This window comes from Stegodyphus dumicola, chromosome 10 (assembly GCF_044657685.1).
Source record: "Stegodyphus dumicola isolate Sdum_Otavi_A_Nest chromosome 10, ASM4465768v1".
NCBI classification, from domain to species: domain Eukaryota; kingdom Metazoa; phylum Arthropoda; class Arachnida; order Araneae; family Eresidae; genus Stegodyphus; species Stegodyphus dumicola.
In genome coordinates, this window is record NC_140777.1 from 99,154,637 (window position 1) to 99,179,627 (window position 24,991).

The following is a 24,991-nucleotide window of genomic DNA, read 5'->3' on the forward strand; positions in this document are numbered from 1 at the left end:
ACTAACAGCATAACTAGCTTTCACTGCCAAATTTGATGAAATACTTTGAGCTTTACATATATTTTGTTGCTGTCTTAAGCTCTTCTCAAGTTCCTTTAATTTATCTTTCTGCATTTGACATTGGATGCTTTTATAATTTTTGTCATGCCTGTTAATGCCGTTCAATATTATATTCTTTTTACATGGATACTGAATCTGAACATGAAAGGTAAAGAGCTTTATCATTTACAAGAATGAGAAAATAATCCAATTTCCAGTTTTCTTTTCCCCATGTGTAACGTATATACGAGTCAGTTTCCCTTAGAAAGTGATCCCACGAAGGCATCTCTCCCCTTAGGCAGATAGCCCTAGTGTGCTTTGCTTTAATTAAATAAACCAACCAGTTTTCATTAAGACTTCTAGCTTGATCCCAACTTTTCTTTCTTTTTTGTTTGTTTGGAGGAGAATTTTCCATCTGTAAAAACAGGGCAAGTGTTTATACAAAAAAATTGCATGAAAATTAATTTTCAGTTGTTGCAATTAGTTTTTAAATTAAAAAATACTGCCTAGCTTTTTATTACAATGTTGCACTAACAAGTCCATTAATGCTGATTTGTTTTTGTTTGCTTTTTTACTTGAACAGTCAGAAAGTTGCACACAAGGGTGCACGTGCAACACAAAATACACAGAAAAAAATAATACAATTTATGATTTTATTTAAACTTGAAGAACTTTTGTGAAACCAGCAGTTCGTATGATTGTGAATGACTTTCACTATAAAGCACATGCACCCTTCTGTGCAACTCGCTGATATTCCAATAAAATAAGAAAACAACTTGTCTGACATTGCTATAAAAGAGAGCAGTACTATATATTAATCTTATGCTAAAACAGTCTCTTCTCATTCGCTCTGGCAATAGGCCATGCATAATATGCAACTGCAACTGCTGTCGATTTTTCAAATTCTATTCTTGCACAGCATTTGCATAAAACATCAGTGATGATTCACATAAAATAAGATGGCTGACTCACCAAGAAAGAGGATCAGGGAATTTACCCCGAATGGGTGAGGATACTACAGCTCATGAAGTGTCATCACCAAAGATAGGTCATGGCCGGTACCCAGATGATGCAATCAAGCCCAGTGTTTCCTGCACTGTGAATAGAAGGTTAAGAGTCTGAAGGTTATTCTCTTTGATAAGTTACACTGTTATCAGCTACAATGCATGTGCTGAGGAATAAAATAATTTTTAAGCCTTGTCAATTGATAAAATTTAATTTTAAACACCTAAACAGTGTTTCTTCTCTAAACACATGGATTCTAACACTATGAAGCAGACTCTGCTGAACAAGAGATTTAATGGCAACATGAAAAAGTCAGATGGGCAACCTACTGCTCATCTCTAATTTATTCAATACTGCAAATGATTTTTTTACACCTATATTGTTAAAGGTGGGTTATATTACATGCATGTTTCTAGAATTTTCAATTCCAAATGAGTGCAGAACCTTAGACAAAAGGAAAAGTTTACCCAGAAAATAAAATGCCACAAATTCTAAAAATTCATTATCCTTTTTATTATTTATACTATTATTTTATGTATGTTTATACAAGTACTTTTGCAACATGCAATTTTACTCTCTTAGCTAGATCAGCACTATGTAAATGACTGATAAAAATATCATCATTTAAAATGTCATTCAAAACAAAAAGATAGCCATATCAATTCCAGCTTGGTATCAATGAACATGAATTTGCTAAATATAACAGTATTTTAAATAATCTAAAGCTTTAGTGAAATAAAAGGACTAGTAATAAAATGCTGTCAAGTACAAACTTATTGTGCATATAATTATTGATAGTTTCAATCCAGTCACAATCTGTATCAATTATTATTCTTACAAGTTACATTAATATCAATCATATATTTAAAACGTGATATGGTGGCAACCATGTCTTTGTCACTGACATTTATAATCTTTTGTGAAAGCAATAACATAAATGTTGTTAGGCTTAGAGAATTGGTGAATAATAAGCTAGGTTTGTAAATTGCCATTAACACTTTTATATTACTATATACCTTCTATTTGGCACTGATTATGAACAAGAATAAGTGCCAAATAGGAATTGGTACAAATTCCTGTGTCTTAAATGGAAATAATAAATCACATTATTGGCCTTTAACAATTATATTCAAAGTGCAAATATGATTGGAGCTGGGATTATTGATTCTTGGGCTAATAAAACCATTGGAACGGTAAAGTAAGTCATAAATATGAAAATAAATCTTAGCCCTAAAGAATTCTTCTTTCAAAATCACAATGTTTTACCTGTTGATTTTTATCTTACAGGTTTATAATTTTGCTTTTTCTTTTTAATAGCATGTCAGTAATTTTACTTATTACATGCATGTATGCAAATATGAACAGGTAAATTTTTGTTATCTTGGCTTTATATTTTCAGAGGTGGGAAATTGCCAATCAAAAATTTACATATAAGCTTGACCTTACCACCAAAAAATTATATATTAAATTACTGACATAAATACATTTATAAATATTGTGTATTTTTAAAACTTTTTATTAATAATATATTTTCCAACTGAATATTTCAAATTAACATTTAATTATTTGATTATTTTCTGCCATTTTTAACCCGCTTATGAATAATATGTCTAAAAATTTTATTTGGAGTCAGTCATAAGACAAAGCAAAAATATGAACATTTTGCATACAATGGAACAAACTGCTGCAGCTTGATGTCTGTCAGATCACTAACTAAAAAGCTTTTTTAAAAGGAAAACTACAAATGCTTCCTAAAGGTATCCATTCTCTAAAGATAATTTTTGATAGCCATGTAAAATTGTCGAACTTCCATGATGGAAAAATTTGGACCAGATATCTTTTTTTTACATTTATTTTAAAACTTAATATATGCTTTCTTTGTTATTTAAAAAGTAATATTACAGCATTTTTACAGCAGCTGAAACACAGCCACTTTCCCAACACATGATGCATCTTACTCGCTCAACATTTCTCAGACAAAAGCCCTTTCTTTTACACTTACCAGCTGCGCCAATGGAAACCGCCCAAGTGGGGGTGTCTTTCACGAGTTTTTTTCCTGATCACTTTCACTAGCCTTTCCTGGCGAACACTGCTGTTCATTCCAAAAAGAAACAGGAAGTTCTCTAATATAAACCTGGTGTTTCTCATAGCCAGCATAAACAAGAAAATTTTGAGGTACCCTAATACACACACACACATATACAACACATACACTGAAGTGACAAAAGCCATGGGATAGCAATATGCAAATATACAGATCGCGTAGAAAATGTATAAATGTGAACTGCTTTGGCAGGACTTTCATTTGTGTTCAAGTTATTCATGTGAAGAGGCTTTGACATGATTATGGCCGCACAACGAGAATTAACAGACTTTGAACGCGGAATGGTAGTTGGAGCTAGACGCATGGGTCATTCCATTTCGGATATCGTTAGGGAATTCAACATTCCAAGATCCACAGTGTCAAGAGTGTGCCGAGAGTATCTAATTTCAAGCATAACATCCCACCATGGACAGCGCAGTGGCCGACCACCTGCACTTAACGACCGAGACCAGCGACGTCTGCGTAGAGTTGTCAATGTTCACAGACAAACAACACTGCATCAAATAACCGCAGAAATCAATGTGGGACGAACGAGGGATGTGTCCGATAGGACAGTGTGGCGAAATTTGTCTTCCTTGGGCTATGCCAGCAGAAGACCGACTCGAATGCCTTTACTGACAGCATGACATCGCCTGCAGCGACTCTCGTGGGCTCGTGAGCATATCGGTTGGTCCCTAAACGAATGGAAAACTGAGGCTTGGTCAGATGAGTTGTTGGTAAGAGCTGATGGTAGGGTTCGAGTGTGGCGCAGACCCCACGAAGCCATGGACCCAAGTTGTCAACAAGGCACTGTTCAAGCTGGTGGTGGTTCCATAATGGTCTGGGCTGTTTTTACATGACATGGACTCGGTCCTCTGGTGCAACTGAACCGATCATTGACTGGAAATGGATACCTTCAGCTGCTTGGAGATCACTTACAGCCATTCATGGACTTCACGTACTCAAACAACGATGGGATTTTTATGGATGATAATGCGCCATGTCACCGAGCCACAATTGTTCGCGATTGGTTAGAAGAACATTCTGGACAATTCCAGCAAATGATCTGGCCACCTAGATCGCCCGACATGAATCCCATCGAACATTTATGGGACATCATCGAGAGGTCAGTTCGCGCCCAAAACCCTGCACCGTCAACACTTTCACAATTATGGACGTCTATAGAGGCAGCATGGATCAATATTCCTGCAGGGGACTTCCAACGACTTGTTGAATCCATGCCACGTCGAGTTGCTGCACTTCGCCAGGCAAAAGGAGGACTGACAAAATATCAGGAGGTATCCCATGACTTTTGTCACTTCAGTGTATATAAAAAGAGAAAGAGGAAGAATATTTTAAATTTTTAGCTTTTTAGTTATGTACTTAAAAAGAAATTATTTTTCATTTCAATTCTGATATCACTTACAGACTACAATCATAAATACACAGGATTAGCAGATTAAAAATTCTTGAAATGAGATAAGAGTTAAAAAAGATATACTGAGCTAATATTTCGTACAGAATTATTAATTCGTACAGAATTATTAAAATTGTTAGCTTCGAAATACTTTAAAATAAATTTCTATAAAAACATATTTCTGCCTATAAAAAATGTAATTTAGCAAGCAAAAAACATCTTTACTGCAAATGTGGTGTATCTTTGCTGCTAGAAATATTGGCATGTGTCATCTCATTCCCATGAAAAAAATTCCTTCCAATTAACAATTACAAAAGATATTATTAATAAAAAATACATTTGTAACAGGTATTTAAAAGCATTTTTGTAGTAGCAATATAAACGAGCAGCAAACTGTATCATTCAAACAGATATGCAAAAAAAAGAGCATTTTATTTATTATACATGATATATAATAAATTCATATTGTTGTGTATGTAGGATTCATAATATATTGAATGCATACAGGTCTGATGATATGTTTATGTTAGTAAAATTTATCTTTATCAAATGAAAATTTGAAGTTCTGGAATGTTCCACATAAATACTCATACAGGTATTCACAGTATCACACAATACAATCAGTAGTTATGCTTCAAACTACTAAGAACATTAAACACAATGCAATTAAAAGCAAAAGAGAGAAAAAGAGAAAGCTAACCCAGAGATATCTCGGTTCGTCAGTTCACGCTCAACTAACAACTCGTAACGACAATAACTAAACAACTGAGAGCAGATGCTCTCTCTTCGGCTATTATATAGTTATCACCCGGCCGGCAAAATATTTCTAGTACTTTCTGCCTCTTGAAATCACTGGAAAGCAATATGCGGGTTGAACTACAGATGCAGCTAATATAGTGATCAATTACATTTATCCAGTTACAATACCTATTACGGTGATAGAGGGACTGGACAAAAATGTCGCCAAATGTTCACTAAGCTTGGTGACTTTTGGCGATTTATCACCAAATTACCATTTATTCAACGCTAAACGGATTTGCCCCTGTATTCTTACTTTTCAGGCATAGCTTCTCTCTTTAGATTTTTCACATTATATTACACATAAAAATACAATTTCACATATAACTGCACTAAAATCACCTATCTATGTACAAAATTCATAACAATATCATGACCAGATCACATAAATGTGTGTAACAGAGAGATAGACAAAAACATCTATTATTTTTTAAACTGAAATATTTACATTTGGTGCAACATATAAACACATAAATACTGCATTTATATTTCTTATCATAATAAAAGCATGTTTTTTTTAGCAAAATAACTCTAAAAACATGCGAAAACTACCAAAAGGGCAAAGAAAAGAGCTACTTATGGTATCGATTAATTAAAAAATATATGCATGAGATAAAATACTAGATGTTTAAAAAGACTTTTGATAACTTATTTAAACAGGAGGAGGCTACTTTTGTCAGCCTTATCCCTTCAGCCAACCTGAAGTCTGGCTCTGGAAAGCTAACAGTTCTGAAAAAATGCCATTTAAAAAAGGTGTTTTCTTGATCACAGTTCCAAAAGGCAATTACCATATATACCCACGTATAAGTCAAGATATTTTGGACAAAAAAAAAAGACTTCAAAGTGGGGGGTCGACTTATACGCGGGGCCATAAAAAATTAAAAGAATCGGAAGTTCAAAAATTTCTTTATATAATGCAGTTATTTTCTTCCCGCACTCAAATTGGACGACTTAGCCCACGCAATAACAGAACTGTTTTGAATATTTCTTTTAACTTTTAAAAAGGGAAAATGCAGATAGATTTTACGTATGCGAATCTTTTCCCGAACAAATTCTAGAAGGTTACTATATACGATCATTTTTCCTCAATTATCCTGCGTTTTGGATTCCGTAATTCCAGGAGGATTGACATCCGTCATTCAACCCCTAGATGTCTGCCTCAATAAGCCCTTCAAAGTAAATGTTGGAAAATATTGGGCAGAGTGGATTAGTTCTGATCGACCAACATTTACAAAGGGAGGCAACATTAAAAAGCCCAATATTACATTAATTACTCAGTGGGTTAAAGATGCTTGGAACGAAATACCCTCTGAAATGACTATAAAATCATTTTAAAAATGTTGTATTAACAATGAACTAGACAACACGGAAGATGATGCTGTTTTTGAAAGTGAAAATGACGACGAAGGCTCTAGTAGTGATTGTAACAATACATAGTTCGAGACTGAAAATATGTATGATGACGAGCCAATGAGGACAGAAGAGTTCTATGAAATGTTTGGCGCGAATCTGACCATGAATCGGACGTTGAAGGATTTTGATTTTGTTTATTTACCAAGGTATTTTTTATCGTATATTTACTTTTTTTTTCTCAGGTGATTTTGAATAAATGTAGTACTTAAAAAAAAAAAAAAATGTTTCGAAGTTTCTCGATCGATTTCGGAAGTGGGGGGTCGACTTATACGCGGGTATATACGGTAATTGTCTTTTCATATCAGGACTCTTTCTCTTCAAATAAATATTCTTAATTGTTTGGACAACTTTTAAGATGCATGTACCCACAATTACTTAAGAAGTAAGTGTCAATAAAAATATTCTTGGATGTATATACATGGCCCAGTTAGTTGGACGGGTTAATGAAAGTGCAGGCTTCTCAAATAAATATATTTACATAGGAAAAAATAATAGTTTCAGATATACCTTCATAACATATTTAGCTTACCATATAAAAGTTTGATAGTGTTGATGGTGTTCTTTGAACAGCATTTGCATCAACACATTTTTCTTTCACTGATATGCAAACAGGGTTTCTCATACCAGCTCTGATAAGATCTTCCATTTCTTTAGTTTGAGTTGCTGAAAATAAGCCAGTCTGGCGCTGTTTTGGAAGGTAGCCTAATATAGTATTCAATCTAAAAGCCCATAAAATTAAACATTTTATTTAGAAAATGCATAAAATAGGAATAAAAATCCATTCAACAGTAAATAAATAAAATGAAATACATATACACATACAAATGAATATTAATTTTAAAATAAATAGCGACATATACAAAAGAGTAAGTTTACTCTTGCAGCACATGTTTATCAAAATATTGTAATTTAATGTGAATAAAAATGTTCAAAAAGCTAATTTAAGTTCGTGATATCATGGCTAAATAAATTTCTTTTTAAAAAGAAAAGAAAAACAAACAAATAAAAAAGAGAAAGAAATTATATAAATTATGTAATTAAAAAGAATGCCTTTAACAATCAGTTTTTTTTAAGGGAAAAAAAAATGAGCTGCATTATTGTGCATTCTAAAAAGTGGTAATTCTCATCATTTTTAAGTTACTTGGTCCTGTTATAATAACCACTCATTATCGCAAATATTCCATTACAATGACTGGTGTAAAAAGTTCCCAGCAAATGAAAGCATATTAAACCACTATTATTCAAGCAACTCTTTGTTGTAACATTCTTTGCCTTTGGGGTGTGAAAGTTCATTACAACAAATGTTGACTGTATGTTCAAAACTGAAACTAAGCAAAGAGTTAATCAATTCAATGACTGTAGTATAAAATGAGGAAAGGAAATTGTGGTTAAAACGGGAAAGAGGAAACTGAAATTTAAAAAAAAAAAAAAAAAAAAAATTCTGTAATTTGCTTTTTTAAATGATATGGAATTTCTTTTAAAGAAACATGCAAGAATCTTTTAGAAAGACTTTTATCACTACACAATGCATTAAAACTGCATCAGCAGTCTTAAAATTTATATAATCATCTTCTTGATAATATTTTTGAGATATTTAGCTAATCAGCATATTCTTGTAATTAAGGAATTAATCATAATTTTTATATTACTGGTGATAACAAAAAAATTCATTTTCGTATTTTTAGTTAGGTAGTTTATGAAGCTTAGATTAGATTAACCTTCAAAGCTCAGCTTGAATGTGAATGTTTATAATATCGCTCTTTGAATGGTGCAATTCAAAACACTTTTTCCTCTCTCCCTTACTGTTCTCTAACGAGAACTCATTTTCTCAGTGACCTTTTGTCCCCTTCATGAAGATAGAATTTACATGGTTGTCAGATGCTCTTCAATAGTCTTACTATGCAGTTGTTGTAATTGTGACTTTTCTCAATATTGATTTTCATTTAATATTAACTAGCCTCAATTACTTACTTTGGTATCATGAACTAAAGTTGAGCACTTCAGAAAATATAAAAGTTATGCACATAGACACACCAAATTTAGATATCCCAGAAAAAGAGTAGTTTTTGTAAAGTTTGCATTCTAATGATCTGACAAAGGCATGCATTTTCCTGTAGCTCTACACACATCTTGAAAAATGCCTACCATTAGTAGGCAACTGGCATCAACCACACCTCCCAAAATATATTCCCATTTATTCTACAATTTCTAAAGTTATTTTTGTTCTGAATAGTTATACATAATAAAGTCTGTAAGCTTCCCCATTATTTAATCCTTTAATGCACCAATTAAAAATTCAGTAAGTAGTCATTTTCCCACCAATATTTTATTCTTTATTTTAAGCTAATCTCTTGTAAACTCTTTATTTTAATTCAAAACTTTAGCAGATATATAGTGTTGTGTTCATATCTTAACAAAAAAAATCTTGAACTTATAAAATAATTTAGTTTGGTACCCAAGTTAACTCGGCTGAGTGTATCAAGAAGTTAAATGCCAAAAATGATCTGAAGTATTTTCATTGTAAATATAATTTTCATAAACTGTGATAAGCAAAAAGTTACCTGATACTTCTAAAAATACACCTGGAAATGTATTTTGAAATATTTAAATCTTCAGTTTCAAATGGTAATGCCTACAAGTTAAATGGGAAAAAACTATGTGCAATTATTTGATGATTCATCAAAGACTTACGTTTTTTCAAAGCCCAAATCAAGTAACCTGTCAGCTTCATCAAGAATAAGTACCTCCTATCAAAATAATATATTTTTTTTATTTACACAAAAATTTAATAGTAAAATACTTAATTAAAAACTGTATAACAACAACGTCTAGTAGAAATATTACATTCACCACAAATATACAATAATATCTGATAACAACCATATAAAAAGTATGAATTAAAAAAGAAACTATGAACCATTTTAATTATATAGTTTAGTATTATTTTTTTCTCACACAAACTTAGGCATCATTTTAATAACAATCTCATGCAGTATGAAAAGCATCATTATAAAGTTATATAAGAAAATTATATTGCAAAATTCTCACAATAAAAAATAAGATATTAATTAATATTCTGCTTCTAAAAACTTTGGTGTCAAATTTTAAACTTTTGATACATTGATGTATTGCATCCATATTTACATCAGTAATACTAAATCCACCTTTTGATTTCAATAACTTTGTTGCTGAATCAATTAATATGTACGCCAAAGTTGTTTCAGATACTGATTCCAGTATAATAAAATCATTCTTCTAGGCACTCTTCTGTTATCCAAGACCGGATTCAGAAATGTATATATATTAATAAATTTCTGAATCCAGTCCTGATAACAGAAGAGTACCTTCTTCCGGCTTATTATTTTTTGCAGACTGTTAGAGCAATTTTATAAAAGTAAGCTTGAACTTATGTCAAAAAGAATTTCCGATTCTGGAGCTGCCAAAGGATCTACAAAGCAAAAGCATGTTTTGATGTCCATCAAACAAAAAGTGGAATTGCTGCAAAAAATGCATAAAGGCATATCCTTTGTTTTTCTAACCATTCCGAAATCTGTTTATCAATTTCATGCTGCTCTGATGGGGGGGACGTCGCGGTATGTAAAGTTTGTCAGCACTATCCTTATCTTCAGGGCAGATGTTTTTATTTTATTCAGCTTATAATTCCTTACTAAATGTAGTATTTCATCTCGATGTACTCCTTTGATATAATTTAAATCAAATTCCTCGTCATTATAAATATCACGAATACACATCAAATAGTCTTCTGGTTGCAATTTTCTAATTTTGACTATGATTAATGTATGCTTTACGCATGCGCGCGTTGAAAGAAATGTTTAATAAAGTAAACAAATAAATATTAAGCTTTTTTTGTAAATTTTGATACCTTTTAGATCATAATTGCTCTTTATTTCATAAATTACGGTTTCATATTTTTAATTTTATAATTTCTGCACGCCCTCTTACCAGATTTAAACTGATGATCTATAATCCGGAAAAACCGATAATCCGGAATCGCTGAAGTCCCGACGAGTTTGAATTAAAGACTTTTGGCTGTATTCTACATATTTGTTTACAAGTGGAAAGAGTATAAAACTACTATTCAAAATCTGGTGTATTAACAGTGAATTTTAACACAAATTCTTGTATACACATAATAAAACCACAGATACGTTTATCTTTCTCTTGCAATCAGATTTAGTTAATTTAGATGTTGCATGATATTAACATGAAAGTCCTGGATGCCCATTCTAGGCTACGAGAGTCGGCAGCAGTTTGTGGGCCGCCAGATGTCCCTGCTAGTGAAAAACAGACCTACCTGACATCCCATATTCTCTGAGTACGGAAGTCGTCAGAAGAGGAGAAAGTGTTTTCCCGTCATCAATCAAGCTTGTCCAGTTGATGTTCTAAGTAGACAATGGCCTTTGTATGTGTTTTTGTATTTAATCCTAATCTTTTTGTATTTAAATGAAGGCCCCTAATCTTTTTGTATTTAAATGAAGAATATGGTCATAGATCTCTGAATTGGTAGCGAGTTTATAGAAAATTTGTTGATGCTTTTGCTCTGCCAGAAGATGTTTTCATTTCGTATTTCAGATTGCCAAAATTTATAGTTATTTTAATTTGCAATGAACTGAGAGAGTATTTGGAGCTGCATTCAGAAAACAAGAACACGATTTCTACTGAAAGAAAGGTTATTTATACTATTCCTGAAATTATAGATATAAATTGTAATTATATGCTTTAAAAATGTAGACGATAATAAATTTATCAAGCATATAAACCTTTTTCATTTAATATAAATATAGAGATCAGATAAGCTTCTATTTGATTTATGTACGGCAAGAATTACGTTTATTCTAAAATCTAACAATTGAATACTTTACGAACAATACTGTGAACACAAAAAGGAATGTTGTTCATTATTACACGAAACTCACACTACTGTAAAATAAAAATGAAAAAAAAATTACAAAACTATAAAATAGTTTTATAATATTTTTTCAGTAGCAGTACTACTACTGGTGTGAGACTTTTAAAAATAATTTTTAGCCCAGAAGAGCTATTAATTTCGTTTTGCCATTTTATGGCATTCGTTTCACTTTTCAAATTGTTACTACCAAATATTATCGCACTGTATTATTATATTTACAGAAATTAAATAATGAAGAATCTGCATAAATGTATGAATGTTTCTCGCACAGTGATAAAACAACGGTACCTGGGGCCATTAAATTTTGAATAACATAATCCTCCATCCTGATATAGGCATGTGGAGGCCCAAATTTGGAACTGGGAATTTGTTTTATTATCTACTTCATATTTTGTAAAGCATTTATGAGTGTTTGATTAATAAACTCAAGATTTCAAAGTGAGCAATGGCAACATTGTACAGGAAAAAAAAAATGGAAAAAAAAGGAGGAAAAAAACCATTTTCATCTCTACCGCATGAGACTATGTATCGAAAATTCTAAAGATATGCTCTTTTTAAATTACATGATATTGCTGTTGAATTGAATTTTATGGTGAAAGTGCAAAGAACATGATATTTAATAAATAAAGGTAGCACGCAAAACGTAAAAAAAAGGGCCCTTTGGGAGTAATATAAACTCTGAAGGCTTTCAGATTTTTTTTTTTTTTTTTTTTTTTTTTTTTTGGGTGTGTGTGTGTGTTTGTGTAATTTTATTACGATTTAAAACTGGTTTCTAAGGGAGGACTTTCTGAGAGAAACTGGCTCGTATACACATTACACATGGGGAAAGCCATGAAAACGCCCATGCAGCTAGCTCGTTCGCGGGATTCGAACCTCGGACCAAACTACCTGCGTTCAGCGACTCTACCGCTTGGCTGCTAGTGGGTTTATTAGCAGAATTATACTGCATTATTATTGTATTATGCTATAAAGTAACTATGCTATAAGACTGATGGTTTGTTCATGGAATAGTACTTTTGTAATCTATTAGTATTAAAAAATCATTGTATCTTTGCAAATTAAAAAAAAAATACTGTTCGTAGCAGGGTTCTTATTTTTATATTGTAAAAGAGATATTGATTATTATTAATTTTCTATTTAATGTGTCAAAACGCTGGTTGGACAATGACTTCAACTGCAGGAGATGTATACTGATTATTTTTACTTTTGTACTTGCATTGTGAAAATAATATAACTATCTTTTAATTATTTTCACAGAATAAAATCTTTTGAGAAGAAAGAATACTTAAAATAAGCAGTTCTTATATATCTGAGAAATTAAAATAAAAGCAATGTAATATTTAAAAAAAAGTATTAGTGATTGTCTGACAAAAATTGCAATACAAATTAATCACGCATACAGGATAGATTAGTATAATTTTGGTTATAAATTTTATATTGAAAAAATATTTTCTTTCATGTTAATCATAAAATAAATTACTTAAAACAAAATATTTTGATGCATGTGCAACATTTGAAGGAACATTAAGAAAGAAATATTTTCTCTCTAATTTCTTAGTTAAAGAAATATTTTTCAAATATTAACTGTAAAATAAATTGTGTGGAAACACAGTTTTAATGTAAGTATGAAAAAAAAAAAAACTTAGTTTGCTATTAGATTATAATGCAAATTAATCATTTTATAAATTTAAATGATTAAAATTGTTTATTTCTAAAAAGATTTGAAGTAAGCTTAACTCAATAAGCTAGTAATTTTGATTCTATGGCTCTTATCTATTTACCGTTGCTTTCATGATATCCCATATCACTCTTTATTTCTTAGCCCTAAATTCCTGCATTAACTTCCCCCTTAAAAAACGAGATTTTCCTTCACATCACACAGCAGATTATTCTGCTGCATGTTGGTCATAATACTATTTTTTTTTTTAAAAAAAACTACAAATGCAACGTGTGAGTTAGTGAAATAATGGGAGAATATTCCTAGAACTTAAGCCAGCGTGTACTATAAATTTCGTCACTCGTCTGTACTGTGATTGGTCTAAAGCTCCTTGAAGCCTTGTCCTCTTTCAGTAAAGTCAAATGGACTCACCCGCCGACCAACTGAGGACCACAGAATGGCTTTCTCTGATAAGTTGTGATGGCTATCCATACCGTTTTTTTTTTTTTTTAGTCATTATTGTTCGCTTAAGTTGTAGATGGATCCAATGATCCTAGAATAGGCGTCCAGGGTAGACCATGAAAAAGTAGTTCACCTCTGGTGAAACTATGACATGATGAATGAGCAAAAGGATTCTTTTTATTCTCTTATCTGCAAGTTGCAACAAATGAACATGATTTCTATCCCCTTCGCGCCGACTGTCACGTATACGTGCCAGCAATGAACACACTTACCTACCGGCCGACACGCAGGCGTGCCAGAGCATTTTTGCATTTACTACCGACTGTCACGTATTTGTGCCAGTACCCTGGAACGTTTTTCAAACTATAATTTCTGCCACAAGATGGCACTGTATGTCCATATGGTTTCAGATACATGTACATTAGACCTTCTACTCGAAATGAGAGAAGCATGACTCACATACACGTGTTTTTGATTATATAAACAAACGGGGAACTAAATGTTTCCAAATGGCGTGATTTATGACGTCTCTTTAAATCGCACTTTATTCGCACGTGGTAGTTGCTTATTGTAAGTAGAAGTTTTATATGCGCTAAAGCGTTGAGTATTTCGGTTTACAGAATAATTAAATCTTGTTAGACGTAAATTCTTTCTGTTTTTACCGTTTCAATGTCGAAGCATCGAAAATGTTTAACAGAGCATGAAATAGCAGAAATGATGCAAAATATTTCAGATATTGATTCTGAAATTCTGATATTCTGATATTGATTCTGAAAGATTAACTGAAAGACATTTTCCAAAACTTTGTTCAGAAGAGACTGATAAGAAAATGAGACGACGATGCTTCGTTTGTTCACATTTCCGGAAAAATCCTCCAAAACGGCAAATGAGTTATTACGAGTTCAAAGAATGTAACGTAGGACTGTGTGTAGATCCCTGTCTTCAAATTTTTCATACGAAAAGAGAATTTTAAGTAATATATTTAGTTTTCCGATGTATAATGTTAAAAGTCATAAAATGGTGAGTAATTAAAATAAAATGTGTAAAATATGCATTTAAACAAGAAATAAGGTAATTAAAGTATATATATATAAATATCTATAAAACATAAGCTGTTTAAATACTCTATAGAGCATTATTAAACAATGCGTTGATACTTCGGAAATTTCATGGATTTAGGCTTAGTAGCAAAAAAGCCCCCGGCCCTGGAGAGACGCTCGCGGAAGACACTGCCAGCCTCCGCAATAACCGCGCGTTTTCGCTACCTGGCTCGAAGGGGCTATATTTATAAACATCTTCCAAATTTATGTTCATTCCAAATAAAATTCTCCCATTTTTCATGATTTTTTTTAATTTGTATTTTTCAACAATTTTTTTAAATTATTTGAAAAAAATTTAAATTATAAACCATAAAATTTTTACCATCATCTTAAAGTAGGTGTATTCTAAGCACACCTACAAAAAATTAGACTTTTTACTCAAAATTTCTTAAGATATACATGAATTTATAGAATGGCACATTTTGAAATTAGGCACATTTTTTATAAGTGATAATAATGCCAAATGTGATTTATGCACTTTGATAAAATTATTTTAAATTATGAATGATGCTCTTTTTTTTTTTTTTTTTTTTTTTTTTTTTTTTTTTTTTTTTTTTGCTCAAGTTGAATGAAAAAAAGGAAAGGACAATAGGTTGCTATAAATTAAGACGTTTGCCAAATGAATTATTCTTGCTGCAAACTGAAAAAAATGTGCCTAGATAAATTTTTAAATTTCTCCATAAATTAGTCACCAAAAATTACAAAATTTAATACCTAGGCATAATTTGAGTTGTACAATCAAAATATGAAAAAAAATTGGTATGTTATTTCAGAAAACGTCTGATTTTGTGTCAAAATACCTGTGTTAAAACAATGCTAGATATAAATCTAAAACAATGCTAGATATAAATCTTAAGTCGCACTTTCAAGACACAGAAATGCAAGTTAAATTTCAACAATCGGTTCAGTAGAACAGGAGATACAGATATGTTCTTTTTTTTAATTATTTATTTATTTTGTGTGTGTGTGTATGTACAAGGTATACAAAGAAAAACTCAATAAGAAAGCTAGCAATGCAGGAATACTGCTTTATTTGATGATTCCAAATCTCCAGACTGAAGGATTGGCACAGACAGCAAAAGGATATAAATCTCCCCAAGGAGTATGACATCAGTATTAAAGGTGAGTTACATGTGTCCCAATGCATACAAATTTAAATATCATTTGTTTTAAATCTTTGATAAATGTATATTTTGAACAATCCCTTAGATTGAAGAAAACTTTGAGCAGCAGTGAATAATTTAATAAACATTTGTAATGCTCTTTCAGAGTTTAACCAGCTGAAGTGTCCGTTGTTCCTTCTCCCATCCCTCCTTTCACTTTCTTGGTTGGCAAATACACCCCCTCCCTTGAAAATATGTTCATTTGCAAATAAATGATTTTTATTGACAACATTGCAAACAGAAATTGAGCTATTATTTTTGTTTAGTAACAAGATAAGATCATCAAACCACAGAAAAAAAAAAAAAAAGAAATGAATTGTTGCAGAAAGGATAACCTTAAGTACCTCGAAACCATCTTGAAAGGATAATTTTCACAGATTTCACAATTTACATGAAAACTTGAGTCTTAAATTTTAAAAGGAATTCCAGTAGTGGTATTTTTAAATGAACACACATACTAATCTACACTTTGATAAAATTTGTTCTTTAAAAAATGAAACAGGCTCAATGTATGTACAGTAAAATACATTTAACGCCAAAACGCTTAAGGCAAAATATTGGCTAACATGAAATAATACAACGGTCCTGACAAAGTACTATGTATTTTTATGCACTTTTTTTTTTCTTGTAACACAAAACGAAAATCGCTTAACATGAAAAAATTTCCCTTCTAAGAATGAACAAAGTACGGAAAACACCAGCAGCGCAGTTGAGATGAGAGGTAGTTCCACATGTTTCGTAGAAAGGAGGCTAACTTGGCTTTGAAATACCCTCGGAATAACCTGTGACATGAGCCAATTTTATTCACCTAAGCTACTCTCACCCTCCATCCCTACAAATACCACACAAAAACACCTCATCTCTCATCAATTGGCTTTTGAATTCAGTGACGAGTACATCGCAGTGTGTGTAAAAATCAGTGAATTTGGTTTGTGTGAAAAGAAATGGAGAAGGAGGATACTGAAACTGAGCTGACACTTAATGTTTGAGAAAGTTTCTGTATTATTGAACTGTCCTATTGTATTATTCGAGTAATTCATTGCAGTAGATGATGATAACGTGTGTACAGCTCCAATTACGACAGACAAAGCCAGTTTGGAGTTTGTTCAAAACTGAAAAAATATCATTGATGCAGATTCCGACGACGAAAATGAAATGAATAATACAGTTCCTGTTCACATGTCATCCAAAATGAGGAACACCATGAAAAGTATGTGCAGTTATTTAGACGCACATTCCAATGAAATGAATAACAAAATGGCAATATGTTGACAATTTGATGCTAAAAAAGACAATGCAAAGAAAAATATCAGATTATTTCCCCAAAACTAAATAAATAGTTTGTTTTTCAAAAACTTGAAAATTTTGTATTAAATCAAGTTGAGGATGTTTTTGTTTCATTGATTTTATTAAATACATGCATATATATATGCAAATAAAATGTACTCTAATAAACTTAATTTTTTTGGTTCCCCTCCTCCCCCCCTCCAATATCCTTTAACATAAAATTCTTTTAACACGAAAAAACACTTCAGTCCCTTCAATTTCGTGTTAAACAATTTTCACTGTACTTTAAAACTCTGGGCGGCCATTGGTTTCACTAAGAAAGCACAAATTTCCCAAAACTATTATGAGAAAAAATTATTTTTTTGATTTTAATGCAAAAACTCTCCTGGTATTTCATACTTGGATTTGTTTTCTTTTGATATATTGCCTTAGTTTCGTTGACATATTTTAATATGCACGTATATATATGCTCTTACAGATATCGCAATAAATATTCTAGGCCGTATATATGCGGCTTTGCTGCTTAGAGGGTTAATACTCAATATTCATATTTCAATGTAAAATTTCAAAAGCACAATAAAAAATTACAACTCTTACCAAAGCTTTAATGCAAGCAGAAAGTTTTATTTCTGTATTCTGACTTAAAATATCAGCCAGACGTCCCGGTGTAGCTATGATGATGTTACACCTAAAATATACATTGAATTTTTAAATATATACATCAAATTTAATGCATTAAATCTAAATCAGAAACAACTGAATGCAATAAAAAAAAATTAATATGTTCAGTCTTTGAGAAGTTTTTATCGAAGGGAGAATTAAAAGAGAGAATAAATGAAAAAGCAAATCATAAGGCAGTAAAAAAATTCAATATTATAATGAGGAGAAAAATGAAGGAAATTAACTGAATATTTTTTTCTGTGGAGTTATTGTACAGGGTGTCAAATAACCCATGCCAAAAATTTGAAAAATAATAGGGCATATGATCATAATACAAAAGTTATTTACAGTTCTTCAAAACACAGATTTGCTACAACTATATAAAAGTTTTATGACACTGGCAGAAATTTTCATTGTTGTCAGTGGCAATGTTTCTTCTTTGCTGCACAATATGCATGTGTGCTCACCATAATGCATTTTTTTTTTTTCCCCTTTTGCAGAGACTTACTACAGACTACTTACTTCCCATTTTTATTGCCTGCTCACTGCTGATGTCTGGCATCAGCTCATGAGTTAATTTTAAATGTTTAGCCTCTTGTAAGATGTGCTTTCCACTTTTTTAAATGTTAAATAATTGTTTTAACCTTTAGCTAAAGTTTATGCCTTTCTATTGACATTCTGTTGGAGTCTAATGGTAATAAACCATTGCCATATTTTGGTGACCTAAAGTATGAAATGTACTGGTACACTAGGCATTGCAGCTACACCTGCCTTGAAGACTGATTGTGATTTTGACCATGATTTTATATAGAAGACACCTCTCCAGTTATAAAATCTTGTGCTCCAGAACTTCTCTTGGAGTATACTGCTGGAGAAAGTTTTTGAGCAATCTAGTTAGATTTTGTGATTTCATTGCAGCAATGCATTAATATGAATGATCCTCAAGAACATTTTGGTGAAGGTTTTCATCAGTTTGTGAGTCAGTGTTGAAACTGGATTACTCTTCTAAATTATTGGCTTTTTCAATGCAGGTAGAATTAATTATTTTTTATGATCGTTTTTAAGAATTTAGGAGTAAGCATTTTTCAAATTTTTGAATAATTTTTAGAATAATTTTTAGAATATCTTTAAAATGTTTTTTTTTTTTTTTTTTTTTTTTTTTTTTTTTTTCCAGAAAATATTTTTTATTGTGCATTCATGGAATTCACTAGAATATTTTTTCTTACTGATAATTTGTACAATATATTTGTACAAGTTAACCATTTTACATTTCATTAATATACATGTATTTTTTATTCTCATGTGTATCCCTAATGGTTATAGATGTGTGAGAGGTCTTCTGTCCTTTTACACCATGCTTTAGTATTGATATTTTTCTTGTGTTTGCAATTAGAATCATATATCTTTTCTAACCTTAATAGTCATGTTGTTTAACGAAACATCTATTGATGATTTTCCAACTGAGAATACAGCAGCTAAGTAGGTATCACATGTTTCAGTAAAATTACCAACTTTTTGGAAAATAAGCCCTGTATTACAGTTGTTAGATTGGAATCTCAGTTTTCCCTTTCCAATATCACTTTGAATTTAACAAAATTTAACCATATTGCTGGTACTGTGGATTCTGGTATACTTATTTATGTTAAAGATTCATTCTAAAACCTCTTAGAACTAGAAAATATGATATCTTAAAGCAAAGCTTGATTGAAATATATTCTGAAAGTGAAGCATCAAAAATTCATAAAGGTCTTGAGATTGGCGACCAGCATCCTTCTCAGTTGTTGACTCAAATGCACGCTTTAGCAGGGGATACCATAGGTGAACCTTTGTTAAGTTTTTTGTGACTTGCAAGACTCCCCAATAATACATAATCAATTCTGGCTGCTCTCGGTGAAGATAATTTGAGTAAATTGGCTGTGGTCACTGATACGATAACCGAGTTTGCATCTCACTCTTATGTAAATAGGGTTGTCATGATCCTTCAGCAAGTGAATCTGTTACAACTCATATGGAACTTCAAGTAGCACAACTGACAAAGCAAGTTGGTGAGTTAACCCCTGACTTGGGATGTAAATCTCACAATCCTCAGCACAATTTTCAGCATTTGAGTTGGCACTGTAGGTCAAGCGAAGACATTAATCACTATAAAGAGTGAATAGACAACCTTTGTTTCTATCATGTAAATTTTGGTGAGTGTGTAAGGAAATGCCCGTCTCCATGTTCCTTTCGTAAAACAAAAATGTCAAATCGCTTGCTGTCCAAGGTGGTGGCGGGTGAAACATATACTTTTGGTCAACCTTTTTGTCTGAATTAAAATATTTAATTGATATTGGAGCAGATGTGTTGATAATACCAAAAAAAAAATATGCTCAGCATTCTAGGCCTTCTCAAGATTTGGTTTTTTTTGCCATGAATGGAACTAAGATTTCCACGTTTGGCACTAATATTTGCCCTTTAGATTTAAATATTTGTCGTACCTTTACTTGGTTATTTGTTGCTGCAGATGTAAATCAGCCAATTTTGAATGCTGATTTCCTTAAAAAATATGGATTACTTGTTGATGTTGCTTATAATTACATTATCAATTCCGGGACTGGTTTGTTATCGCGCGGCAAATTGTTTAAGAGTTCGTTTGATTTTGGCATATCTGTATTTCTTGGTGACTTTAAATTTGATAAATTGCTAGCTGAGTATCTTGAGCTCACTACTTCTTCTTATATAACCAACAATAATCAAACTTCAACAATTTTCCCTTCTACGTTCAAGTTTCCCCTGTGTTTTCAAAACCTCATCCTTTGTTTCCGGATATACTCAAGGTGACACGGGCTTGAGTACCTCATGTCACAGGGAATCATTTGGGCATCCAAAAGTGCTTGGGTACCCTCTTCACATGGTCCGCAAGGCTAATGGTGACTGGCGCCCTTGCAGTGACTATCGCCACTTGAATGCTTTGTTTATTCCTAACCGATATCCCATACATATCCAAGACTATACACACTTTTTTTTTTTTTTTTGGAAAAAATATTTTTTTAATACTTGATTTAGCTAAGGCATACCATCAAATCCTGTTAATCCAGAGGATGTGCTCAAAACAGCTGTGAGCACACCATTTGGATCATTTGAATTCCTTAAAACCCCATTTGTTTTGCAAAAAACAGGCCTAACATTCCAAAGATTTATTAAAGTATTTCCTGGCTTACACTTTTGTGTCCCTTACTTTGATGGTTTGCTTGTGGCTTCAGCAAATGAAGACAAGCACGAGAGCCACCTCTGTTTGATTCTTGATAGAATACAAATATATATATAGAGAGAGAGATTAAAACCAAATCCTTCTAAATATATTCCGAGAAAGTCATCATTGTCTATTTAATTACCCCTTCAGGTGTTAGGTCTCTTCTTGAAGGGGGGGTGGGGAACTACAATTAATTTCTGACTTCCCTAAACCTGCAATATGTCTGAATTAAAGAGGTTTTTGGCAATGTTGAATTTTTATCGACAATTTTTGCCTAAGGCAGCTACTACCTCAACTAAGCTTCATTCTCTTTTAAAAGATTCTAAGAAGAATGATTAACATCCTGTTCCTTGGAAGTGGAAACAACTGCAGCCTTCAAAAAATTTAAAACTGATCTAACAAATTCAGTAACACTTGGTTACCATGTCCCTGGTCAACAGTAGTCATTAATTGTCGATGCCTCAGATGTGGCTATTGGAGCTGTTTTGCACTCATAGTGCAATAGTGGCCTTCAACCACTGGCTTTTTTCTCCCAAAAATTGACTCCAGTTGAAACTAAGTATACAATAGGAGAATTACTCCCTATCTACTACACTGTAAGGCTTTTTCAACACAATCTTGAAGGTTAAATTTTTACTATATATACAGATCATTGCTCTCTAATACTTTTGTTTAGAAAAAAAAATCAGATACAGCATCACCCAGGCAGACTGGGCATATGAATTATATTGCCCAATTCAGTATATAATATGTATAATATGTTCATATATAATATGTTTCTGGACTGAAAATATTGTAGCAGAAGGCTATTAATAAGGTGAATATAAAAGTTTTGTACAGATTGCTGAATTTCAACATAATGATATCAACCTGAATCATCTGTTGTTTACTGGAAGTAGCTCATTAAAACTACAAAAAGTGAAACTGTCTCTCATTGGCTAAATATATATATCATGATGTATGTGGTGACAAGATATGTCCCTTTGTTCCCAGCCAATTCTGGACTAGTAATCCATCGCAGCCCTTCGCTGTTACCTAGTCAACATTTTGAGATGTGCATTTGATACAATAGGGTTCCTGTCACATTCGGAAGAATACTCCTACCTTTTATCCCTCATCAACTGATTTTTAGATATGTTGGCTATCAGTTGATGATTTTTCATCAACTGATAGCCGGAAGCAATACCTGTGAAGGATATTTCAGCTGAAACTGTTCCTTGAACATTTTTCAATCACTGGATTACTAGGTTTGGAGTTCTCATCATCAAAAGTACCAATCAGGGCTGACAAATTTGAATCCCACATGTTCACTACTCTTAATAACTCGGACTACCCCATACTATCCTGAAGCAAATACATTACTTGAGAGATTCTATTGCTCACTGAAACAGGCGTTGATGTCCAGTGGATGGTGAATCTTACAATTATACTTCTTGGTCTTTGATCAACTTGCAAAAAATTATCTGTGTGGAACATGTTCGGAGATAGCGTACAGAACTACTATTTGCCTTCCCGCAGAGTTTCTATAATCTATCCAGGTTTCTAATTATGTTGATCCTGCTTCAATTTTACATAATTGTGTACGGCAATGAGAGAAATGTCTCCCAATTCTCCACATCAGCTCATGTTAACAATAAGAATTTCGTGCACTCAATTTTAGAGTCATGCACTCATGTGTTTGTGAGGTACGATGCACCGAAACCACCATTGACACCCGTACAATGGCCCATTTAAAGTAATAAAAAGGCTTAATAAAAATTTTATACTTCTCATTGAAGGAAAGGAACCAATGTAGGCATCAACTGCTTGAAACCAGCATTTTTTGTTTCAGATACCCCAGCATCAGTTTCTGTTAAAGAGCAGACTCTTACAGTAAATCCACTGGGCACCATGCTTGTGTGCCAGCACACCAGAAACCACCAACTTAGACTACTTGTTCTGGCAAAAGAGGTCACGTTTATCCTGAGATATTTCTGACCCTTTGTGCCTCCAGCATTTAAAGGGGGTGAGTACTATGAAGGAAATCTTCACTGCAATGGGTGGCAACGTTCATCCTTGCTGTGCAATATGCATATGGGTTCACCATAATGTGAATATAAAAACTTGGACTTTATCACCCAGACTTATTACTGACTACCTACTTTTCCCTTTTATTGCCTGTTTGTTGTCAATATATGCTGTCGGTTCATGTGTTAATGTTAAATGTTTAATCCCTTTCAAAATGTGCTTTCCTCTTTTTTAAATGTTAAAATGAAGTTGGTTTTAACTATTAGCTGAAGTTTGTGCCTTTCTGCTGACCTTCTGATAAAATCTAATGATGATAAACTATCACCATAACATGATAACAAAGCAAAATATTTGCCCAACTTTTAGAAAATATGACACTACATTCTCTTAGAGATTCTATAGATATAAATTTTTGGTACAACTCTGATATACGCCCTAATTTCACCAAATGTGGCGATATGTGTTCTGCGCTGGTTTTTGGCGCGACTACGTGTTGTATGGCAACCCTGTTGACGTTGAAAAGTCTTTCACTGGAGTTTGTTGGTTCCCGTCATGCTTTGTGTCTGAGAAGCTAGGGGGGAAAGATTTAATGGTGAAAGTTGTTGAGTTGAAGTTCGGCATAAGGAAATATTGTCGTGGTCATCCTGTTGAGGGGCAATGGGTATTTGGAGGTGTGGAAAGAAGGTATGGGAGATTATTTTTAGTGTTTGTGCGTGATAGAAGTAGGGATTTGTGATTATTTGTTATTTTATTTATTTGTGAACCATAGTATGAATTTTCTGGATAGTGTGTCTGGCTGTCATATAAATACGATACTAGTGATTACGTGGCGGCATGTTAAAGGCGGTATGAAATTGGTATATCTGCTCTTCGAAAAAGCATCAATGGTAAGTGCATTTTATTTTATTCTTGTTCTTATTTTGTAGAATGTAATGTTCATTGTTTTTTTTTAGTATGAATTTCTGACGTTATTGTTGTTTTTTTGAATTGTTTGAAATTTATTTTAGTTATTTTGTTGATTAGTGCGTACCCATCTGAATTGTGCAATTCGTAGATGTTTTTTAAAGTTGAAACAGAACGCTGTGTACATGGTATTCTTTGAAATTTATTGTTGTTATGTTAATTTATTAAAGTGAGGTGCGCGTAGTTCGTAAATTCGTTTGTTGCCTAAATTGTGCAATTCGTAGATGATTTTTAAATTAAAACATATCGCTGTGTACATGGATTCTTGGAAAATAATTTTGGTTAGAAACTTCACGGTTTTGCTATCTAAATTTTTTGTTTTTGTTTCGGATTTGTGGTTTTTGCATTCGCGAAAACCGTGTTTTTGGAGACATTTTAGGCTTAAAGTTCGAAATGTAGACAAAAAATTTAGATAGCAATATGGCAGGGTGGAGTTTCTCACCAAAAATATTTGGCGAGAAATTTGGCGCCTTGAGGGCGCATATCAGAGTAGTTCCAAATTTTTATGTAAAACAGCTTACAGAGAAACAAAGGAAAGGTCAATAAGAAAATAAATGTTTTTCAGTTTATTTACATTCAATCGTAAAGTGACTTATCTAGAAATTTGTCTCAGAATGTGTTATTTTGCTAATGCAAAGTCTTTAAAGTTATCAAGATAACTTTACAATTCAATTACAAAGTTGCAATAAACGAAACTACACCACTGCTGAATTTTTGGATATGCACATCATTTTTGGGAAAGTTCTAGAATGTACCGATTAAAACAGTCAATGAC

General features: G+C 32.4%; 1 protein-coding gene across 1 annotated transcript in view; it reads right to left on the bottom strand.

Moving 5' to 3' along the window:
* The window catches only part of LOC118203168 (ATP-dependent RNA helicase DDX55), a 96,929-nt gene that overhangs the window by 49,261 nt on the left and 22,677 nt on the right, over positions 1–24,991 (bottom strand). Inside the window, exons 5-7 of the mRNA XM_035375423.2 lie at positions 17,952–18,042; positions 9,447–9,502; positions 7,285–7,474 (exon numbers count right to left, since the gene is read on the bottom strand). Of these exons, the coding sequence (XP_035231314.1) occupies positions 7,285–7,474; positions 9,447–9,502; positions 17,952–18,042 (337 nt within the window). The remainder of the gene's footprint in view (positions 1–7,284; positions 7,475–9,446; positions 9,503–17,951; positions 18,043–24,991) is intronic.